This window comes from Leptosomus discolor, chromosome 1 (genome assembly GCF_034619465.1).
Source record: "Leptosomus discolor isolate bLepDis1 chromosome 1, bLepDis1.hap2, whole genome shotgun sequence".
Lineage (NCBI taxonomy): Eukaryota > Metazoa > Chordata > Aves > Leptosomiformes > Leptosomidae > Leptosomus > Leptosomus discolor.
Window position 1 is genome coordinate 23,287,900 of NC_141391.1, and position 23,476 is coordinate 23,311,375.

Below are 23,476 nucleotides of genomic sequence, written 5' to 3' on the forward strand. Positions count from 1 at the left end.
TCAAACTAGACTTCAGGTTCTTTTGGTATAAGCTGTGCCTCCTTCTTTGCTCAGCACCAACCTCTGAACCTTTTTGGTACCTAGTGGCCTTAACTAGTACTACCACAAAGTTTTGGGTATATGCATATGGTCAGGAGCATATAATCAAGCTGTGGTTCCCCAGGTCTCCAAAGGCAGATTGTATTGGAAGCAGCCAGCTGGAGGTATAGTAAAAATGTACATTAGAGTTTTGAATGCTTATCTTTTCTTTCATGTTTCTCCTTCCATCAATTTGGGAAAGATGAGTTGGCATTATTAAGAATTCAGACTGTCCAGTTGTGTCATTTTCAGCATCCTTGGGTTTTCTTTCCTCTTTTTATTCCTTATGCTGATGCTTATATACCTCCATTCCCATGAATGTCATTGTTGACTTTATGGCAGAGAAACCAAAAGGAGACTAAACAGAGGGACCAAACCATTGCACCAAAAGGTGATGCTTTCTCCATTTAGCAAGATAAGAACAAATGAAGAGGCAAGATAAGTGCACATCTTGTTTGCAATAAGGCTTATTTTATTTTAGGGATCTTGAATGAGGCTGTCAGAATCATATTGATAAGAATGATGGTTTCAGAGGCTCTGGATATCTGTCTATTAAGCATTAGATCAAAACTATCGATTGATTTCACAAGTCTTCATATTATGAAGAGAAACAGTCATCAGCTGTTGCAGATATAGGTTATAACAGGACCTGAAGGCTAAATTTGAAATAGGAATGAAAAACTCCATCTTCATTTCCCAATCCCTGTTTTATTAGCTTCTTGATTTTTAAGACTCCTCCTATATTGCCTATGGTTGCCATGCTGTAGAATACAATTTCTACAGATGTTCAGCCTGGAAGTTAGAGCAACACAGTATCTCAAAACGGTTGACTAAGGTAAAGACACAGTTTTAGTAAAAAAAAAATCATTTGTAGTGTTGAAGATGGATAATAAACCTTCCCCACATTGATCTACTAAAACTAAGAAGTAGCACTGCACAGGAACAAAATGTTGGAGGCAGTGCTCATGCACCTGTACAGAGTCTTTTTAGAAGAGAGAGATTACCAAAAAGTATTTCCTATTTTTACTTCCTGGCAAAATAGAATGCAGAACCTAATGACCAAGGCTGGGGTTTTCTTTCCAGCTCCAGAGGACTGCATCATAGGGACACCGACTCCTTCCTTTATCGCTGAAAGGAAAACACAGAATAGCTTTTGCCAGCTCTACAGAAGTAGTATGTCTGCAGCTGTGAAAAGCATTTAACACATCTCTTAATTGCTATGTGAGCAAAAACTTGCTGGAATCTTCATATACGGGTGTCACAGGTGATAAATAAAGTAAGATATGATGTAATACAGTGTAGCTTACATGCTTCAGGAAATTCTGGGATTAATTAGGGAACACACTTATTTTTCCTGGAATGCAAAACATGTAAGCAACCAATTCTTTCTTTCAAGACCTGGCTCCAGCCCCTCTTTCTCCTTCCCAGAGTATTACATCTGTTTTGATGGTGTAAAGATGTACCTTACACCACAATCACAAGCTAAAGGCAAGTTGCTATGAAAAAAGAGAGTGGATATGTCTCAATCTCCTCCAAATAAGGAAAAAAAAAAGTATTTTTATATTGTTTAATAAAAGAGAAACCTGACAGGAATTTTCTCAGTTAGTAATTTAATATGCTGACAATTCAGATGCAATACTACAGTGCCCAAAGAAGTTCCTACTTCACAACATCCACCCTGAGGAAGCCAAGCCTCATTTACTTTTGATCCTATAGCCACAGAGTCTTGTGCATCATTCACCCCTTGTGCAATTCTTGTAGGAGAACCGTGTGTGTGTGTGTGTGTCCATATGGTAACATCCTAGGTCAGATTACTTTCTTTTCTCTGCATTTTGCTTTCTTGCATGTGATTTAACAGGTTGAAACTAAGAAGCAAAATCAGTATCTACATTAACAAAGCAGCACTGGATAGAATTTGTAAACCTCCAGGCCAAGTTGAAACACAGGATCAAATCTGTGTCTGGTATAAAAGTCTATAGTCAAAGAAGAATCAAAGACTTGTGTTGATCTAGATAAGCATCTTTTACGGTGATATTATTTGGCAATTGCATGTTATTCTATAAAAAAACCAAATTTCTTTTCCTTGCAACAATGATGAACATTTACATCAAAATGTATAGAAGTCCCTTTATTTAGGAACAAAACATCACTGGCACCTCCACTCAATTTTTAAGCCAAAGGAACTTTAAAAAAAGAAGCACCACTCTGTCTTGATACCAGGTGCTTTACTGCATACACATAGGTCAGTTAGCCGTCTGCGTAACACTCAAGATACCTAGGAAAGAAATGGTTCCCCCAAAACATGAAAAATGTCTAGTTTTTCTAAAACTGGCCCCATTGTATCAAACTGCACAAGTTTTCCTACAAAGAGAAGCCATCCCTTGTCTGGCAAGTGCATGCATATGTAAAAGGAAGCAGCAAAGTCACTGGTGGGAGTGAGGCAGGCAAAGGCTTGCCGAAATCCTTGTACAGCCTCAGCAAGTCTCCAGGGAATGCACTTACCGGCTGTTCCAGAGGACATAAGAGGAAAGAGCAGGAAGGGCAAGGGAAGAGGTGGGAGGAAATCTCTTCTCCTAATAAGAAATTCCTTCCTGGGCTTAAGAAACCTTTGTTGGTGAAGGTTTAAAATGGTATGAAAGGTTCAAGTTTCTTCAGAAAATTCCCATCCAGTGTAAAAGACTTGATGAAGCCCTTTTGTGAGATAAGAGATGGAGCCTCCAGGGTTTAAATATTTCTAAACAAACTAACACCCAGAAAGCTTGTTTAAGAAATACTAAATTGTTGAAATATTTCAAAAGCATTACAATAGCCGTAACCAACCAAAAAAACCAACAAAAACATCATCCACTACAAAGCTTTCAGAGTATGCTTGGAGAGAGGTACCTTTTTTAAAGTAACAGCAATGTTTGGTGCTGTGACTCTGCATGGAACAATCATTTCTCTTCCCACAGTCATGTGTATTATTTTAGGTATATCACTGTGCATCTCTACAAATGGATTGCCTGTATCTGCAAGAGAAGAAAAAGAAAATGTTAATACCTGAAATCTTAAGAGAGTGTGGAAATTGTAACGGTGCATAGAGCCTTGAAAGAACAGACTAACCCTGTCCCTAATGAAAGCTAGACAAAGTCTTCAAATCAATCTTCTGTTTACTTTTATCTAAGCAAGTTCAGCAAAATATTATTAAGTATTTGAAAATACAGTTATCACTCTATATCAATAGCAGTACTTTGCTATCTCCTTTAAAATCCAGGTCAGTTGAAGTACATTTTTCCCATTACAGCATCATCTCTACTGATGACACATGTGTTTCTTATTTTACGGCATTTCTATTTTATTATCACTGGGAGAAGTAATTATATGGGAAGTGAGCTGAAATTCACTTATCAAGAAACCCCTACACAGGACATGTTACTGCTCTCTGCAAGGAGATTGATGGGAAAAACTCATGTTGTCTTCACCAGGAGAAAGAATCTACTGTGATTATCCAGCCTTATTTTCAACTCTGAGAGTACGGACTAGTGAGAGTTAACTATTATCCTCCTTCCCACCGTCACAATACCTATATGTCTCTTTTTTAAGTGACAAGGTAAATGAAAATGCCAGGAAAACATTAATTCCTTTTGACTCAATAACTAAAGCTTGGCAGAGTAATTTACCGTCCCTTGAACAATCCCTTTAACAAAGGGCATTGTCATAAATAGCTTGCGCTGGGAACAGGGAACATTGCTGCTGCTATTGTTTGGACCACTTAACAAAGAGGGGCTCAAGCCACAGGCTCTGGCTCCAAATCTTCTTTGCAGGTGTTCAGATCTGAAGGTTTAGTTTGACTCACATCACAGATAGAATACTTCAAAATTCACATAAGGTTTGGTTTTTAACTCTTAAAAAAGTGGAACAGTGGAACATTCAGATCTTAATTCCATGCTTATCTACAGCTCCAGTGTTTTTTCAGGCAAATCCTATTATTTTCACTCAGTCAAAAATCTTACAAATAACAATAGAAATCTTTCTTGGATAAAAAAATGAGTAAAGCTATCAAGAATTGTAATTTTTTAAAACCTGAACACTTTATTCGAGTGTTCTGGTCCCAGACTTCCGCACGTTGACCTATGTTCACTCAAATAGTTCTTCAAATACATTACTTTTGCTTAACTTTCAAAAGTATGATCTGCATTTCCTAGTGTCAGAAAATTGTTCTGCCCTTAGGATCTTCTTTTCTTATTATATGCAATGATATTTTTGTTTGAGACATCAAACAGGAAGAGAAGCAAATTCTAGTCTTATTTATACTGGGGACAGTCCTAAGGTAGAGTATCTCAAATGTACCCCAAGACACAGGAAGTTTTCCTAAAGAGGTTAATAAAACTGTTTCACAAAAATTCTAAAATGAAAGCCACAATGCTTTATTCGATAATAGGTGTTAAATGTCCAATGAGATTGCAAAAGGAACTTATGAGTAATAGAGGATGCGCATGTAATAAAAAATACCCTAAGGACTTGTTAGGCTGACGTTTCCTCTGCAGTATGATTCAAGGAAAGACCAAGTATGAACCTGTTTGTAGCATGGTGAAAAGAACCTTTTTTGTTTCAGGGGCTGCAGCCACAGAATAGGTCACCTGCCCCTTAACATCACCAGACAAACGGATTTACTGCTCCCCAAAGACTCATTTGTCTTTGTCACAAAATTAAGAGCTCCTGCCCAAAACCAGCAAGCTTTGCAAAGTAGTTTCCTGTACCATAATCTCCAGATCGTTACAAGTGTGAGGAAGAGCTGTTCTGGGGACTACCGGTGCTGTCTGCAGACACAGTGTCACCACTGACTGATGCCAATGTCAAGGCAGTGGGGGCTGTGCGTCTCAGACCTCGCAGGATTCCTGCCCATCCGAAGGCAGGGACAGGAAACAAGCACAAAACACCGTGCTTGGCTTTTTTTTTCCTTCTTCTTCAATGGAAATGCACGTTCGCGCCTGGAAAAGTCAATGAAGTGCTCTATAAAAGTCAACTAAACACCCTGGCTGTTCTCGGTAGGCTTTTAAGCTCAGTCACAGCCTTTCTTGGTATACTCCCTGCAGTGGTACGCCAAGGCGTCTCCATGCCCCCGCTATTCGCGTGCAGAGCTCCCATTGACATCACCGGGGACTTCCGCCATGGGCCGGAGGGCAATTGATGGCCCCAAGTGCTCCAAATGTCTTCCTGCTTTTGATTAAAAGAAATACGCATCGTGTTTCCTAGCAGAGTTTTGTTTTCATAATGAATGTGGAGGCTTTTCCTGATTCCCTTTGATTTTATTCTTCTGTCTTAATGGCCGTAAGGGGATACTCTCTGTGCCTCAAGACCAGAATCTGCTGCAGGGTCCACCAGCCTGGATCAGGCAAAGCCAAACCCACAGCAGCACCAGGACAGGTTATGCCACATTGGCAGGGTGTGCCAATGATGTGGAATCCTTCTGTCCCCCAAATAATAGCACTCCTTGCTTCTTTTTTCCTCTTTCCCTCCCATCAGAGCCCTAGCTATCACCAGTGACTCTGCTACACTTCCTCCTATTCCTTCCTGAGGGGAGGTAAATGCCATCCTTCCCTGAACAGCTGGCTGGCAGCGCATCTAGGGCAAGCTAACCTCCTGTCAGCGGTCTTCTGGACCAGCTGCTCTCACTTTTACATTCAGATAGCTCGAGACATAAAAGGAACATCATGGATTAATCTATCTTGAAGACCACACCCAAGTTGCACATTCAGCTCTGTTGGGATTTGGAATGGAAGATCTTGTTTTCTTGTTTTTTGAATTTTTAGGGGTTTGTTTTCGTTTGGTTTTTTGCTTCAGAGCTGCCTGCAAGGGTAGCAAAATGAAACATGGACAGACAGAATATTTGTATATGCTAAAGGTTACTTTAAAAGTCAGTTTAGTGTATTTTTAAGTTGTGCCTGGAATTAATGACTATGTGCTGGTTTGACTGTGCTCCTCACAATATCTCTCAGTTACAATCGACATGAAACCACAAAGAGCATTCATGAATCACAAATCCTTGAAGGTCACTTGCTATATTGTTAAAGGACATAAATAGTAGCTTTTTATTAAGCTGGTTGGCAGCCAGATACACACTTGATAAGAGACTTAACACAAGCGATATGGTCTGGTATCAGTAACCTGTCTAGGCTATTTATGGGGTTTGCACAAACAACTAAATTAGCCAACATTGAAATGTCAAATTCAGAAAAGATGGTAAGGTTCTTTATTTCCACAAGCTTCAGCTACTGTTCTTGGGTCTGTTCTGTTTTTAATAATCTGAGTTATGTACGTCAGAGTACTTACACATACATTTGCAAGAAGAAAAGTCTCTGCAGGAAAATCTGAGCTCCTTGAAATCTCTGAAAGTTTGTCCTCTGAAGTTCTTCCAAAATACCTACTTACACTTGGCTCATCTTAAGATTTTTTCAGGCTAAAAGAGCCAAAACAGTTTCCCCACATTCACATAGCACCCTTTTCCCTCATGTACGTGGAAAGGACGAAAGTCTTTATTAAAGTTCAGACATGCAAACTTCATTAAAGTTAATGGTCCAATTGCCAAATTCCCCTTTCCATTTTAGGGATCCAGCCTGACCAACTTTATTTATCCCAACTAAATTAGTAGGGCTGTTCAGAAGTAATTCGAGGAGAACCTTGCACACCAAGAGTGGCTCTCATCTCACCTACACATCTAAAATACAGACATTCCTCACTGTGCTAGTGTTGTCACTGGGGAGAAAGGGGGAATTCTGCCATGGGACTCATCTGACCTATGTCAGACATCTGTTTTATGATGAGCTGGATCGTACCCTAGGAAATGCATCTATTCAACATGCTCACATCTAGGTGTCTATGTTCCTTAAGAAAAAAAAAATCCAATTTCTTATGTCTAGAAGCACAACACATCTGCAAGAAGGTTTTTCAACTCTTGCCTCTTCTTAGCCTGTAAAATAATACTCTTCAAATTCAAATGATTCCTAAACCTTGGAGGAAGACTTTGAGAGATAAATTAATAATCACAGAAGTCCAGGAAAAAAAAAAAAAAAAAGAAAAAGAAAAAGGAGGCACATACTTTGTATCTGGAGCACATTCAGACACAAAGCATTGCTAGCATAATTGTACAGTGATTTTTAGGCAGGGTTTGTTTGTTTTCCTTTGGGGCTAGTTACACTATGCTATCATCGACGTAGGTCCGTAACACACATAAAACACAGTTAAAACTCTTAAGGAAAAATATTCTTACCCCCATTAGTCAGGAAATCCACACTAGAGCAATTACTATGTTCAGAAAGCAATTTCTAGAAAGGCTAATGGACAATAGGAACCACTTTTCAGATGTATCTCTCCCTCATGATGGTTCATCTTGGAAATGTATTTCTGTTTCAGTAGGATCTAAAAGCCTTGGTGAGGAAGAAGGACCTTGGAGGGCTTAGTGCGTGGCCTTTAATGCTGCCAAGGTGTCCACACATGCTCCACTCAACAGCATGCTATGAGGTGGAGTCCACGCAATGACAAAAGCATGGCAATTATAGGTGATTAACGTCAGCAAGTCCTAGAGGGCTCTGTTTTGTAACAGGAACCTCATTAGATGCTAAAAATGTGTCCAAATACTTGATACAGCTGTAGCATAGTTTAATTTCAGCTAGTTTCCTTTTCATAACAGAAGCGCTATCATATTATTGACTCTGACAGTGTAAGCCAAACCCGTACTGCTCATACATTAAAACCGTGCCAAAAGCAAAGACAGAAAAAAGGCACAGGGAAGGGAGAGATTCCCAGGCCTCAGCAGGTTCTTCTGTCAGTGCTTTTATTCCTGAATTAGTAGAAGAAAAAGGAAAAAGAAGAAGAAAATCTCCCTTTCTGTTAGCTTTCATGTTATTTTGTCTTACTGCTTTTTTCACCTGTCGAATTACTTTGACTGTGATGCTTCTGATCTTTAAGAGACCCTTTTGGGGAACTCTTTGGATGCCATCCTTGTTCTGCAATATAGTACCTTTGTGGTTACAGGAGTCAATTAATTCAAGCTAAATCTTAAATCCTTGTCAGTTCTGGGGCTGGATCCAGCTATCTGTCGATGAGTGGACCTCCCAAGGAGATGCCATACCCTCAGCAGAAGACAACTCAAGAGTTTGAAAATGCACTCAAAATCCCAGATGTTTTGGCATTTCAAAGGCTTACATTTTGAATCAGTCACTAATGCTAAAGCCCTTTGTTTTGGACTGTCCAACCTGAGACACATCTCAAGCCAAATATCCAAAACTAGTGGACAAGTTTGACATTCTAGGCATTGGTAAGTACAAGTACTCTCAGGACTTGTACCTTTCGTTACCCAGCTCTGACTTGTCTCTCCTGACTTAAATCATCTCAAAGCAAAACTTCTGTTCTAAGCTTGTTCTCCAGGTTCCTTGTAAAGGAGAAATACGTACCAGAAGGTCCTTTTTTTCTCTCTCTCTATTAACTACAGAATGAGAATAGACAACTGACTCCGCCTAGAGGTCTGATTTTAAATCAGAATATTTTGAATGGTGCTTAATTGAAGTAACAGTACATGTCTCATTTTGCAAAGAAAAGTATGTTGTCAGAAGACACGCACAGCAGGAGTGTGAGGAAGGACAAGGAGAGGGAGAACATTGACTAACAAATGGGCTAATACCCTAAAACCAAGTTCACTTAGAGAAGAATTGTCTGTTGCAGCAGAATTAAGACACTACTCTTGTATATTAATAGCTGAAAGCTTTCTTCACCACAGGGAGTAGCAACACTTCAACTTGAATTAAAGTTTGTTTAAATTCTTGCAAAAATCTACATTGATATATCAATGTAGTTGAACTTACGCGCTTTTCCTCTGTCATACCATGGAAACAATTGATCAAAAGCAAGAGATGATGAGAGTAGAGAATGAAGACAACTACACATTTTTAAAGAAAGTGAATGAGCTCTAGCAACTGGAAAAGTGTGTCTTGGAGATACCAGAATAAAGGCAGGCAGAAAGAAAAGCCTTTAGCAGTGTCCCCAGGGAAATCTACATAGGTTTCAAAACAGCCTGCTGATAATTTGGTATTTCTTAAATGTCTTTATTCCATAATTATCTCTTTTCAAGCAGAAAATTCCCCATGCCTCACTCCAATGGACGCAGTGAGTGTTCATGACAAATCTTTCCATTTCACTACTACGCTGCAGTTATCCAACAAAACAAAGACCTGAGCAGTTTTGGGTCTGAGACAGTAGAGAAATTGGCAAAGAGGCTTTGCTTCATTTCAGATTTTTCCCATGGCTCGTGGTGAAATTCAGGCCATCGGTTTTCTTAGAGCAGAGTCCAAGTCTCTTAAGAGAACTCATTTCCCTTGCTTGATGTCTCTATTCCTGAGCTGTGTGTGGTCAAGAGTTGCTGCAGCACACACTGCACACTCATGTCCCTGTACAACTCAGTAGTGACCTCTCCAGCTGAAAGAAGGGTGGTGTTAGGACTAGCTCCTGCAAGAGAAGTCACCAACCCGCCTGTTCTTGATTGCCCAAACACAGGACTTCAGAAATGCTTCAAGTCATCCTGGGGCACGTGGGACTTGCAGCCTCCTTCTCATCATCTTGCATCTTGTTTTTGTCTATAGAAGTTTATCTTCTGCCATAGCATATACTCATTACTGAACCAAATGACTTACTGGGCTTATTGTTGGGTTTTTTTGTTTTGTTTTTTTTTTTTTTTTAAGTCCAGTTCATATTCAGTATCACTCTAATTACGGAAATGAATAACAATTTTAAAACAATAAGTGATGACTTCCTGTACAAACAATATCAACTTTCCTGATTCGGATTCTGTGTTTGTAAATAGCAACTATTTGTTCTCATGGGCAGCATGCTAAGACATGGGAAACAGGCACCTCGGTGATCCACATGGAGCTAATATGGGAAATGGACCGACACAACGTCCTGCCACAGGAAACAATACAAAACTAGGAGGGACTCTAATTTTACAAATGTTTATTTCCTAAGCACCTACAAATTCATTTTAATAAAACTAAACTCAAGAAAGGTAGTCTTCACAGAGGCTTTTGTTACCCCCATCTCACCCTGCCTTGAGACAGACAATTGAATTTCATGCATGTTTACAGAAACAATGACTTATATTAAGAGATTCCTTAAATATTTTCTTTCCAAATGATAGTGTTACACTGATCAGAAAGGGTGAGTTGGTATCTTGTTTCTTTACAACCTACTCAACAATTCTTCCTGAAATTGTAAATTTTTGAGGACTAATATACCTTTTCTCACCTTAGGGCAGACTGACACTTTCAACAGTCATTAAATGAGCAGTTACCTTGCAGCCTCTCTAGTTACCAGTAGTTTGCCCTAACTCTCATATGTGCTTACTGGGACACAATCAGAATCACACAGAATCACAGACTGTTAGGGGTTGGAAGGGACCTCGAAAGATCACCTAGTCCAACCCCCCTGCCAGAGCAGGACCACCTAGAGCAGATCACACAGGAACGCATCCAGCACTTAAGTGTTAAGAAATTGGTTTTCAATCAATCAAAAGAATTGTCAAATTCAGAAAATTAAGATGACAAAGAGGTCTAAGCTTGATACAGGTTTGTCCCTTAAACTTTTTACTGTTTTTTGGCAAGTAAGGTAGGAGAAGGAACATAATCTAATCCTATCTTCAACAGTGACATCAACATTTAACAACTGAATGTCCTTGAAAAATCAACAAAACCAAGACACTCAGGCAATTCTCCTTAACTGATTATTGGGGAGGAGAAGGTTCTGTCCAGAAACTATTCCTCCAGTGACATGTTTCTTTTCCATCACCTTTAGGCAGATAACCTTGGCTCACATACACCTAATTGAGGATATCTTTCAGATGCAAGCAAGATACATACAACTTGGGAAGCGGTGAAGAGTTAGAAAGACTGCTTTGTCTTCCATTTGTAAAAATTCAGGATCCAGAAAAATTAACACTTCAAACAGGAAAGAAACCAAGAGAACATAAAGGAATCTCTTATATTGTAAAGTGGGTTTAGCAGAGAAGTTCTCAGTCAGAATCACAACTATCTTTGCTCTTCTCATGTGATGAATGGAGAGGAGTGTGGGTAGATCTCAGATAAAGATGACATCCACGGTGGGAGGTTCAAGGAAGTCCCATGGTAGGAAACTTGCAAAAGTCATCCAAGAAAATTGTAAGTTTTCCTAGGCAGCAGGAAGTGTTGGTCACTAACTGAATAACCTACTTCAGTTATGCCTCCGTGGATGCACCTGTAGTTATCCAATCCGGTGAATTACATGAAAATAGCTGGGTGAGAAAAACACGCTGCAGTATATTTCAGATGAAGTAGGATGAACAGTATGAATTATGCAATAATTATCAATAAAGCAACACACAATAATGGGGGGAGCCATCTTATTTTCTATCACGGTAGCGAGAGGTCCACTTCATTCTACTTTTTTACAGCACCAGTCCCACTCTTCATGTCACAAAATGAAAACAAAGGCTAATTCACTCTGATGTGAACTCATTAGAAGCAGCAGACACATAATTTGGAAAACTTCCAGTTACAAATTCTCTGTAATATGTGAATCCTGGTATCTTATAGTAACCTATTAATTTTATTCTGTAAAAAATCAAGAAAAACTAAAATAGAAAATTAACTTAAATAACTAAAGTGTTTATAAGTTCTTCTTTTATTGTTCTGTCTATTGAATTCAACTGTTCTGAGAAGTGTCTGATTAATATCCTGGAAGAAAACAGGATCAGAAAGCAATTCTGTTATAGCCTAACTGACCTAATTCCAGCATTTCCCATACATTACACAATACTTGTTTGCTGAACACAGTTACGTGTTTAGTTTGATTCCATTTATTCTAGAGTTTTACAATCTGTGTAACATGGACTACAGAGTACATTTTTGAATGTGACTTCACATGCAAATAACAATTTTCTATAGCATGAGATAATGCAGTGCTCTGGATAGACAGCTTTGGCATCCTTCAGCTGCCTAGAAATCTATAATCTCACACAGAAAGGTTAAAGTGGACAGTGTGTCAGCTATATGGTTTTCATCATTCATCATCCAACTCTGTAAGATATGATTTCTCTGATACCCATTTCACAGATTCACTTCTATTCTGCTCCCATGTGGAGTTCTATTTACTCTAGCAGACTGGTTGGACTGGGTCTTTTTCTTTCTTCATTTTTTTCCTAATAGATAAAACATTAGGATTTGTATTTGCAAAATTGGTAAATTATCGTGGCATTTTGCAAGGCTGAATATATCATTCAAAACCCTGTACTTCACCAGAGCTGAACTGCCTTATTTATCTATTTTGCTGTATTGAAGTGCAAGTACCAAGAAGTGTCAGAAAATGTAATCTTACCGTTAATAAATACATAGACTGTAGATTCCTTCTTCTTTTTTGCCGGACTTGTTGGGTATTTGCAGCTATAGTTTCCAGTGTCACTTGCTTGAGTTCTGCTCAAGGTCAGACTGCTGCAGGACTGCTTCCCATTCCTTCCACAGGCATATTTAATTACTTTCAGCCTTTCGCTATCCTTACTTAGAGTTTCAGGCAAAGACCATGAATGAACCATTTCCCCCCTGCAAATACAGATAAGGAAGCAGAAACAATTATGTTGGGCTGCAATTACACAGCTCCAGTTCCCAAGCTTTCTTTTTTATTATATTAGGCTATTTCTGGGGTTCTCTTTTATCTTGTTTTCCAAAAACAACAACAGAAACAACAAAGAACTACTAAACAATTGCCATTGAAGTTTACTCCCCACCTTTCCCCACAATATAAGGTTTCATTTTTTTCTAATTTCAGTTACAAAAAAAAAGAAAGTGTCAGGTGTATGAATTCCCAGCCAAATTCTCATAATCCAACTCAGGTGGTTACCTGCAGGTGAGATTTAAAGTCTGGCCTGCTTGAACAACATGCTGTGCGCCATTTATACTCAGCTCAGGAACTTTTAATTTTGATCCTGAACTAGATCCTAGAAAAACAAAGGAAAAAAACCAACATTAACAATGACAATGACAAATCATCCTGTTTCCAGTTCGCTCACATTTATGATGTTATACTGGAAGGGGAAAGCAAAGAATATGGAGCGCCTCCCTCTTCTGAGGAAAATCCTGCTGTCCTGACTCAGGACTCACATAGTCTTCTGTGAGAATTAGTCAGGAAAGAAAGTAGAAATGAAAGCTATGCAAGTTTCAGTCAATGACTTTGCTCTCAAATTGTTCACTGAACAAGCCATGAAGAAAGTTCAGGACCTTGAGGCTACACATCCAACCGAGGAAACGTGCCCTCAAGCACCGCTGGCTGCATTTCTTTAGGAAATGCTACCATGGTGGCCCCTTCAATGGGAAGGGCAAAAGTCAGCCACTTCCATGGCAAGAGATACGTATTGACCTCTAAGACACCGAACTCTCACTCAAACAACTTGCTGCAAAGCTGGAACTGCCCTGGAAGGAGTGAAAGGGGATTAAGGATCTTCCCTTCCTGACTGAAGGTCACGGCAGTGTTACCTATGGTGCCTCACTAGCTGCAGGCTTCCTACCAATGAAGTGGTGTCAAAAGGTAACTGGACAGCTCTACAATAAATTTTGAGAACAAGATCAAACCACCCTCCAGACCAGATTTGCTCTTTATTGAGAAAGGAAGCATGCCAACATGACCTTGGCCATGGCCAGACTGTTCTGGTATGGGTGAAACCCTTTGTGTCAGTAAAACATGAGGTGGCTTAGGACACTTGGAATCATCCAAGCAGACTTCTCACAGGCCATGTGAAGGCAATTTTTAGGAAGTCCATGGTCAGAAATTTAGAGCAACACCAGACTTTTCCTTTCATCAAGGCAGCAAGTGCTGTAAAGACAGAATGTTTTATCTTTGCCCCATATCAGACTATGACCACAAAAGCTTTCATGGCAAGCAGACAGAAATGCATGCCTTAGAGAAGACACAGTCCTTGATCCATCCTATTGCCCTTACAATGACAGCAACCTGCTCCAGAAGCTAAGAACATAGCAAGAAAAGATTTTGAAACAGCTGAAGTTGAAAACCAGTTTAAGTCTAAATCTGGACCTGAGTGCAATTTGTGAAGGTTTCAGTGTTGTGAGAGAGGAGCAGAGAGTACTGCAGATGACTTTACTCCACGAGAACGTATTTCTTTGCCAATATATGAAAGAAGCAGCACCACGTAAACAAGGGTAGTGCAAATTTTCCACTAGAACTCAGTGAAGTACAGTTTCAGTTTAGCTATTTTAAGCCCTTCCAGGAGGTCCCTGCCACAGCTAAATATGAACAGCTGTATGCACCAAACATAGGAGAAATACGCAAAGCTTATTTGGCTGCTATGGATCACCCACTGGAAAGGCCTCCCTCTTTTGTTCAATATAGAAGGAACTTTCGTACACCAACTCTGGCTAGGACTGGCAACTAAATTTTGTCTGTACAAACCCTCCAAAGTCAAAGGCTGTTCCAAATTCAGCAGCTTTCACCCAGCAGTAGATGTAGGCTCAGATTAGAGGCTGAATATCAAAACTTTATTCTGAGATGTGGACATGATCTCCTTCTGTCTGAGAAAGACCCAGAAGCCAAGTCTCTGCTTTTGGAGAGAGATACTAAAAGTACAAGGATTTTGTATAAAAGTTAAAAAGGGACTGTCCTCGCTTGCTGTTTTAGGGGCTTTGGTAGTTTTCTTCAAGGAGCCAGCTGTGTTTCATTTGTCAGTAAGTATTTTCTAGTGATTCCCTATAACATTGGTGGAGACAAGAGGTCTAAACCACCTTCTGGGACTACCTAGCACAATCCATGAAGAGAAGCAAATAGCTGATTAGGTCTGCAAAACTGTTTGCTAGAGGTCTTCAGAGACCTGTCCTCTTCCTTAGAAATATAGGAAACGTACAGTGTAGGAATTAACTAACATTTAACTAACCTTTGGCATCTAAGTTACATTTTATCTGCATTTTTCTTTTTAGCCCTGTATATATTATTTAAGCTGTGGCTCCAGTAGTTTTCCTGTATATACCATCATCCATCCCTATTCAAAACAAGATTTAAAGGGTACACTTAAACATAGACCTAAACTAAATTATAGCTCAGTCAAACAGGCTTCAAGCAAGGGCATAACAAGTTTTCAGAATAAAGATGTCCTGTAAACTGCACCAGAAATTTAAACAGTGACAAAGTACAAATACACAGAATTCCTCTGCAATTTGTCTAGACAATCTTCTTCTAACTAGAAATTAATATATTTTGCCGGCTGTTAAGAGGGAAGAAAAAAGACGCAGCAAATCTTTGAATAAGCAATCTGTTATGTGATAGATTGCAAACATACATTTTTCTCACCTGCCATTTATGGATCTCAACTCTGAAATGCTGGGTCTCCCAAAGAGCACACTGTGCTTTTATGGGATAGTCTCCCATAGATGCTTACATTCTATGAGCCTACTCATTTGCTGTTCTGAAGCAATGTCCCTGAAGCTAAACACTGAGAAATTGAGACAAGATATTACAAGAGCTTAGGCAGCTTCTTGAAGAGCAAACCAGGCACTTTGGCTGACAGGGTTTGTCAATGTCCTCCAACTAAAGAATCTGACAGTTTCATGAAACTACCATGCTCCTGCATTTCATTCGTATTCCTCCTGTCATCCCAGAATTGGAGGCTCAGATGCTCTCCCAAGAAGGTAGCATTTATACTCAGCTTTATGAGTCTTATTTCTTACTTCAGGGGAGGAATCTGGCCTCAAGCTTCCCTAAACTGCTCCTTATTTCAGGCTCTAGAAAAGCTGAAAGCATGCAATGGTGTTTACAAACAGTTCAGTATGTATGAAAAAACCATCAGCAACGGTCTGCCAGAGGAACCCACAGGGATCAAAGCTCAGCTGCTGGAGTTGCAACACTCAACCCAGTTGCTAGAGAGAACCATGCAGGTTGCGTCCAGTGTAAAACTGACAGAAAGGTGGAAAATCCATGTGAGTGAGAGATGCTGAGAGCAAAGCAGGAAAGTAAGTCTGCGGTGCCTGGTCATCACTGCGGTGCTGAGTGTCTGGCTTTGCTCAGCACCAGCACCCCGCCCAGGAGCAAAGCCAGCCATGCAGCACCATGCCCACGCCTGACCCGTGCTGAGGATCAGGACAGCAGCCCTGGGAATGTTGGCTGCTGTTGTTTTCAAAGTCTGCCGAAGGTGAAGAGGAAGAAATCACTACACATGTCACAAACTTTTATCTTGATAGCTCTACGGTGATACAAGCAAAGACATCCACATGAAAATCTCAAGATCTATCTTGAATTAAGCATACAAACCAAAACAGGAAGCCTGTATTAGAAGATCTGGCTCAGAGTAATCAAAATCAAATTAAAAACCAAACCCAAACCCAGGCCTTTTCATCCCATTCTGCAGGCAAAAAAGAAGCCCAGATATACTGGATACATATTCAAGCTTTTGCCCTTTTACACATATTATGTATATCTAAAAGACACCACAGTATTTGTAAATATTGTGGGTGGGATCTTAAGGAGTGCTTAGCGTTTGTCTAACTTTGCTCCCATTGATGTAACCCAGAGTTTCAATATTGATTTCAAGTACATTTTAGACATTTAACTCCAGTAGTTTATCATATTAACACTCAAGACCTAACATCAGTGTATTTGGCATGACATATAAGATTTGTTATATATTCATTTATTTAGTTTTTCACTGACAAAAAGCTGAAGTAAAAGTTCTTATTTCAAGCCAATATTGTTTCTTCTACAAGTACGCGAGACAACGCTTTTACCAGCAAGATGCTAAGCCTTGAAGAAAAATAGCTTTATTTGACATCCTATCTATTCATGGGTCATTAGCTTCTTTACGTTTTTAAATGCTTCAAAACTGATGCAGAGTACAAATGCAATAGAGTTTGACATGTTTACCAGAAAAGAAAAAGGAAGGAGAATAGCAGGGAAATTCCTACTGTCAATATTTAGAAGCAGATTATGCCTTCTATGTACCTTCTCTGGGCATTTTACTTGACACTGTCTTTTCTGAAGGGTCATGGCTCAACAGGACACGTTCACTTATCATTGTGCCTGTCACTAAGCGACCATCAGCAGCCTACCCTCACACTGACCTACATTGGGGGGTGCAACTTCTTTTCATGTGACAACAAGAGAACTAATTAATCCTGATAAGTGAGGAATCTCCTCCCACAGGGAAAGGGGTGATTTTGGGGGGCATATTCTATTTGTTTCGGAAGGCTTATTAGCTACATGTGAAAGTCAGTCAACAGTGTTGCTTAATTAATGAGCAGACATTTAGATTGCAAAAGTTAGCTATTCTATCTAAAATAAGTGAAAGATTTTTTTTTTTTTTTAAGAAAGCAGAGGGAATAATATGTAATTTGCAAGGGAACAAAAGAATAAACTTTCTTCAATTATTTTCTGCCTTGAAAAAAGGTGATCTTGTTCCTGAATGAAGTAAGCGAAAATTTGAATTACCTGCTAACCAAAAATACTGTTTACAAGTAATTAAAAAACCCCAAAATAAATGAACATGTATGTATTTTTCCAATATCTTGTGTGAGTTCGGTTCTACAGACAAGTAACCACGCATACATGATCAGCTTCCACTGATTTCAGCTAAATCTCGATTTCTCTTAGAAGGATAGATCTGCTGAACTCAACATTGGGACCACGTTCTGCATTATTATCCCCATTCTGATTTTTCCAGTTTCTACTTTTAAATTTCCTTCCATACACTGTGAATTTCTGCTACTGTTGACTAAAGAAAGTAAAGCCAAAAGCTACCTTTATGGTTTAGTTAAAGAAAATCCAATCATAAAATATTAGAAGCTACTAGAAATTTCTTTGACATTGACAGGTTTGGTGTCTTTTTACTTTTAACATCTTTTTCATAATTTCAGGCATAGCGTCTGTCTTCCAACCACTTCAGTTATTCTGAACATGTTGACTAATCTATTTCCACCTGCACAATGAGAGGCTAAGGAGAATGATTGGTTTATCTTTGCAACTTCAGTGTATACAAAGAATCTGACCTTCTGGGTTTAAAGTGCCATCTGTGGGCAATAAAGTTATCCATCACGAAGTAATTGTTTCAGTCACTGTTGGATTTGCACGTGTTTTAAGGCTTGTTAAACATAACCGACCCTTTGTGGTTTTTTCCATCAAATATCATTTCCTCCTGATTCAAACGCATTCAGCAAAAATGTATTTTGCAGAGGACACTCCTGCACTGGAAAGAGAGTGCGTGTGATTTCTTAATAGGGTCTTCACCTCTTTGTGCTCCTTAAAACGCAGGTCATTCAGTTCAAACGCAGCCTAGGACTTTAATCCTGCTTACGAGCACTTCCTTATGAGTCATCCCATTGAAGGGAATGAGAATACCCACATGTCTGCAACTAACAAGCAATTGCAGAATCTGGACAAAATGCTTAGGAGCATGGTCATACCCAGTGGGTTGACCTTCAGTGTGTTTCCAGTGAAAATGAGCTGACTCCGATCTGCAGCAGCACCTTAACCAGAACATGGCCACCAGCTGACCTCATATGGGATATATGGCTTTACTCCATTTTATAAGGAAATCTGGGATATCAGTAGTTTTCTTTACATCAGAGCTCTTCTTGACAAGCTATTGTATTACCATCTCTTCTAAAGGTACTTCGGGCCATTATGTAAGTAAGTATAACTTTTTTTTTTGTCAAGCAGTTGTACCTATCCATAATAATTCTAATTACATCATAACACCAAATCACTCTATTAAAAAGAAATAAAAATGAGAGACTTTGAGGAGTCATTTAAAGTTTCAATCTACACCTGACCATAAGGAAGCATGTTGACCAATAGGTCCTCCTAGTTTAATCAACACTGAGATTCTCATACCATCAACACTTGCATTTATAAGACAGGGAAACTTTTAGGCAGAGTTGTCCCAAAATCTGGGCGGTGATTGGAAAAGATTTATTTTTTTTCCTGATCAAAGTGTGAATGTCTGGCCTGGCCCTCACACAGGACTAGAGGGAGAAGGGATCACCGTGGATAATGAAGCTTTCTACCCTGCAACTGCCAGTAGCTGGGAAGAACTGCTACTGAAAGACACTCTTCTATCCCCATGACAGCAATAACCCCCATCTCATCTGTGTCTCCTGGCACAGGTAAAGCAGGCAGTGTGGTCTGGTTCCTGCGCCTAGAGGTAAAAGCACCAGCTCCATTGCCTGTACTTAGAAACAGCCTTCAGGAAAGACGTGCAGTGCCAAACTGCGAGCCACGCTGAGATGTAAAGCAGTATCTGCAGGTCTTTCAGATGCCATCTAGGTCCTCATTCTAAAGGAAACCTCACAGTCCTTCACACATCTGATTTCACACCATTTCTCTGAAACAAATACGAGCTTCACGCCCGAAGCATGCAGAAAAAGAAACTCGGACAGCTTATCTGTGAGAAAGCAAGGAGGTATGCCTTTGTCGCAGGCTGATGTTAACAATTGTCTAGGTGAGCAAGCTTGTGTTCTGAAGCAGCAAATGTAATCGTCACTTCTGTGGAAGCAGAACTTTTTGGGGCAATTAAGGGCCATGGGGACTTGCAAGGGTTAACAGATGTAGGTCCTTGGACTGCAAGGTTGCTTTGTCCCTGTTTCCTGTTGGCTCTTGTGCAAAGAGAGGCACTGACTGTGCTGGTACATAGCCGGCAAACAGAAACACACTCAGAGCAGAGCCAGCAGCTCAAGCTGTCTTGCTCCTCAATGGATCTATCACTCACACATGCCTCTGTTGTGACTGAAATGTGTTCTCATTTGCTTTCAGGATCAAGAAAATTGCTGGAAAATATTTACTTTGAAAGTACACATTGATGCATAAAGATCATCAATTCATTGGTTCTTCCCTTTCTGGTCCAGAAGGGACATTCTGATTAGCTAGGCTGATGTACTGCAATGCATGCCCAGTGATTTCTGGCTCAAATGCTTCAGTCTGACTAATCTCAACTATAAGTTAAGAATTTGAAGTACCATTAGGACATAACAGCCAGCCAAGAAAATGGATAGGTTAATGGAGGAGGAGGTTGGGCTGCTGTATGATACAGCATCGTAATAGAGTCTGAGCAGCATAAGGTTTATCACAGTAGATTAGAAGAGTCCTGGGCAGACTAAAATGCTTTGACCCTGACTCCGTGCCTGGAACTAAAAATCAGTCAGCAGAGTAAATGGATATGCCCAAGAAAGGTCTTCACAGGCACAAAAAGATTTGTATGTCTATTATTTGAGCAAGCGCGTCCTTCGCCTCTCAGTTCTGGATCTCTGAGCAAGTGATAGGAGTTCATTTTCTTTCTGTAGGTGTTTGCTGTCCCTAGATGTGTTTACACACTGATATAAGATTAGATGCTATAGACACAAAGCAAAACACCAGGCAGACAAAAATAGAGCAAGTACAATTCGGATAGCACTTCATTAACACCCCTGAGTAGTACACACTATCATGCCAATATGGTCAATAGCTGTAAATGTAAACAAATATATATTTCCCCAATAATTGGCAAACATTTTGCCAGTATTTGCCCCAGCTAAGTCAGGCTGTGCTTACAGAAGCCTGTGGCAAAGCCATTTTATTAAAGAGCAGAGGGTGTTGTTCATTTTAAAATTTAGACATAGAAAATTAACAAGCTGAAATCAGATTTGGTTATTTGAAATAAAACTGCTCCATTTACTACCAATTCAAATTATTACCATTTCCCATCATACCTGGGCAGCCAAGGCCACATAGTTCAGTGCACTGTACCCATGCAACACTTGCCTGAAGACACTTGCTTCACCAGCTCATGAGAAGACTGTGTTCTGTCTGCCTTAAAGTCACCAGGTGACTTTTGTGCATGAGCACAGGCAGTTAACATAATGCCAATTAAAAATATATTTCAAAATTTAACATTCAGAGAACCTGAGGAAAAAAAAAAAATCTGTTTCCTCTTTTACCCATCCAATTTGAATAACTCTAAAAACTCAGCATCTGAAATGAGCACCTTTGCCACTATCTAGCCTCGCAAAGCTACTCATTTAGAATCTTGGAATTGTTTAGGTTGGAAGAGACATTTAAGATCAAGTCCAACCATTTTATTAGCTGTATAAGGAGAAAGGAATTACAGAGAAGTAAAACCAGTCGTAATAGCAATCTTTTTATTTCCCATTGAGCGTAGGGAATTGAAAATGGGAATGCAAATCTACAGTCTAAAGCCTCCATTATGAACCCTCATGGGTTGATCACTTTGGTAAACCACACCAAGAGGGAAAAATGCACGTATATATGGTGTGCATTGAGAAAAGCAAGATAAATATCACAGTTGTGTCCACTTTAGTCTGGTCTTCACTCCAACAGGGTGAATGCCCAGCTTAAAAAAAATCCACATCTGCTGAGGCTGTTCTCAGCAAGAACTGGTTATAGCAGAGCTAGGATGTAGCGATACTTTCACAGCCACATTTGGCACAGGTCTGCGTGGCTCACACAGCTCCACCTTGGTGTGCCTGTCCTGGCCCCTACAGGGAGACCCTACGCAGGACACTGCAGATAAGGAGTGTTCGTGACTCCATCATCTGCCCATCCGTAAGTGATGCCATGTGATCCGTCACTGGCATTTACCCAAGAGTATGGTTTCACATCTCCACACACAGTTAAGCTTGTGCTGCTTACAGGAGTGTAGGTAGCCCTACCCATATTATGTCTGTGAGCTATCAAATCTACTTTATCACCTACTGACATCTGTCAGCAACCACTGCTCCTCTGCTCTAATTCCACCGTCACAGATCCCAACACATAATCATCTGTTCAATATTTTTGGGGAAAAGTTTATCCCACTAACTAGCATAGTAGGAAAGTATTGATATGGTATGAAGACAAAGCAAGTACATTGAAAACAGACATAAAAATAATTTAGAATTCCCATATAGAGTAAGGGGATTTATTTTCTTGACTAAATTGAATTTCTTTACCAACTTGATACTTAAGATTTGTTACAGATTTCCTGGCAGGACATATTAAGCAATAGAATAAGATTGAACTGAAAGACTATTTCGCATAGACAAACTGCCTACCTGCCAGTAACCTGCCAGCTCAACCAGCAACACAGGCCTGTCACGTTCATCTGGGGCTGTACTGTTCATTAACCTGTGCACACAGAACGAATTAGGAACTATATAAAAGAAAATGTAAAGCAAAGTTGCAGGATTTCCACCTTGCTGAAGGCTGCTGGTTATTATTTCCAATGCTCCATCATTATGGCTGAACTGTCCTGTAACGCTCCAAGACAAAAAAAAACCAACAACACCCAAACCAAAGTTGGGAACAGACTTTCCATCCACCCTACTTAAACCTATAAAGCAAAGCTATAAGCAAAGGCCCTGGGTTCAAAACAAGAGAAAATAACAAACACAAAGCAAGAATTTAAACTAGAGAACCAAGAAAGAACCAGAACATTCCGCACAGAGGACTCCCTTGCAATGACTCAAGAGGCTAAACCCATTCTGCAGTTAAATGACATCTAAGCCAGTCTATGGTAGGTGCACGTGCAGAAAGCTTCTGGCAAGCTTGCCTATGGGTCAGTTTACACTGGGAAATTATAATCATTAAAATTTATAAAATAGACTAGGACGGATGTTAATTAGAGCACTGCATGAAATAAAGGTGGGTTTTCACCCCAAATGCTACCAGCGCAACAGAAGAAAATTCTCTGTATTATACAATATCATACAATTTAATCCCACTATGTTATATCCATTTGCCATAAACATAGACAACACCTAAATTCTGGCAGACATTAATTTTAGTTTCCTTGACCCTCAATCCCACGGTTTCTTAGTAAATAATAGTGGATTTTAGATCATACTACAAAAAAATTTCCTCTCTGGAGAATTTTATCAGATAACTGCTTCCTGCAAGGTTCCTTGAACCTCCCCTGAAGATCAGATGTTGGACACTGCTGGAGACATGACACAGAGCTAAACAGAGCTCTTGTCTGATCCAGGATGGCAACTCTCACGCTTCTGTTAACATTAGTCCATGGTGATCCTGATGAGAGGTTTTTCCACAGATGAACGACAATGGGAACAAAAGGGGCAAATTCCTTCACTCCATGGCAGGGAAGAATCCCACAGGAAGGACGCTTAAGCGAACTATGTGAAATTGTGAAATTCCTCTCATGAAACGCCCTCACACTCATCCCTCGCCGCTCCCCACGCACTAAGCAGGGGGTCCTGTTCCCAGAGCACGGGCTTCCTGAGGGAACTTCTGAGGAGCGGAGACATCTGCTCACGGGTCCCCAGCTCTGTAAGGGCCACCATGCCCTGCCCGCTCTGCCCCTGCTTCCGGGCACAGTGCAGAAATAATGTCACCGCATTGCCACAGCATCTTCAACCCAAAG

General features: G+C 40.0%; 1 protein-coding gene across 1 annotated transcript in view; it reads right to left on the bottom strand.

Moving 5' to 3' along the window:
- The window catches only part of FLT1 (fms related receptor tyrosine kinase 1), a 113,033-nt gene that overhangs the window by 83,932 nt on the left and 5,625 nt on the right, over positions 1–23,476 (bottom strand). The window contains exons 2-4 of the mRNA XM_086481851.1: positions 12,976–13,072; positions 12,457–12,677; positions 2,962–3,086 (exon numbers count right to left, since the gene is read on the bottom strand). Coding sequence (XP_086337977.1) covers positions 2,962–3,086; positions 12,457–12,677; positions 12,976–13,072 — 443 coding nt within the window. The remainder of the gene's footprint in view (positions 1–2,961; positions 3,087–12,456; positions 12,678–12,975; positions 13,073–23,476) is intronic.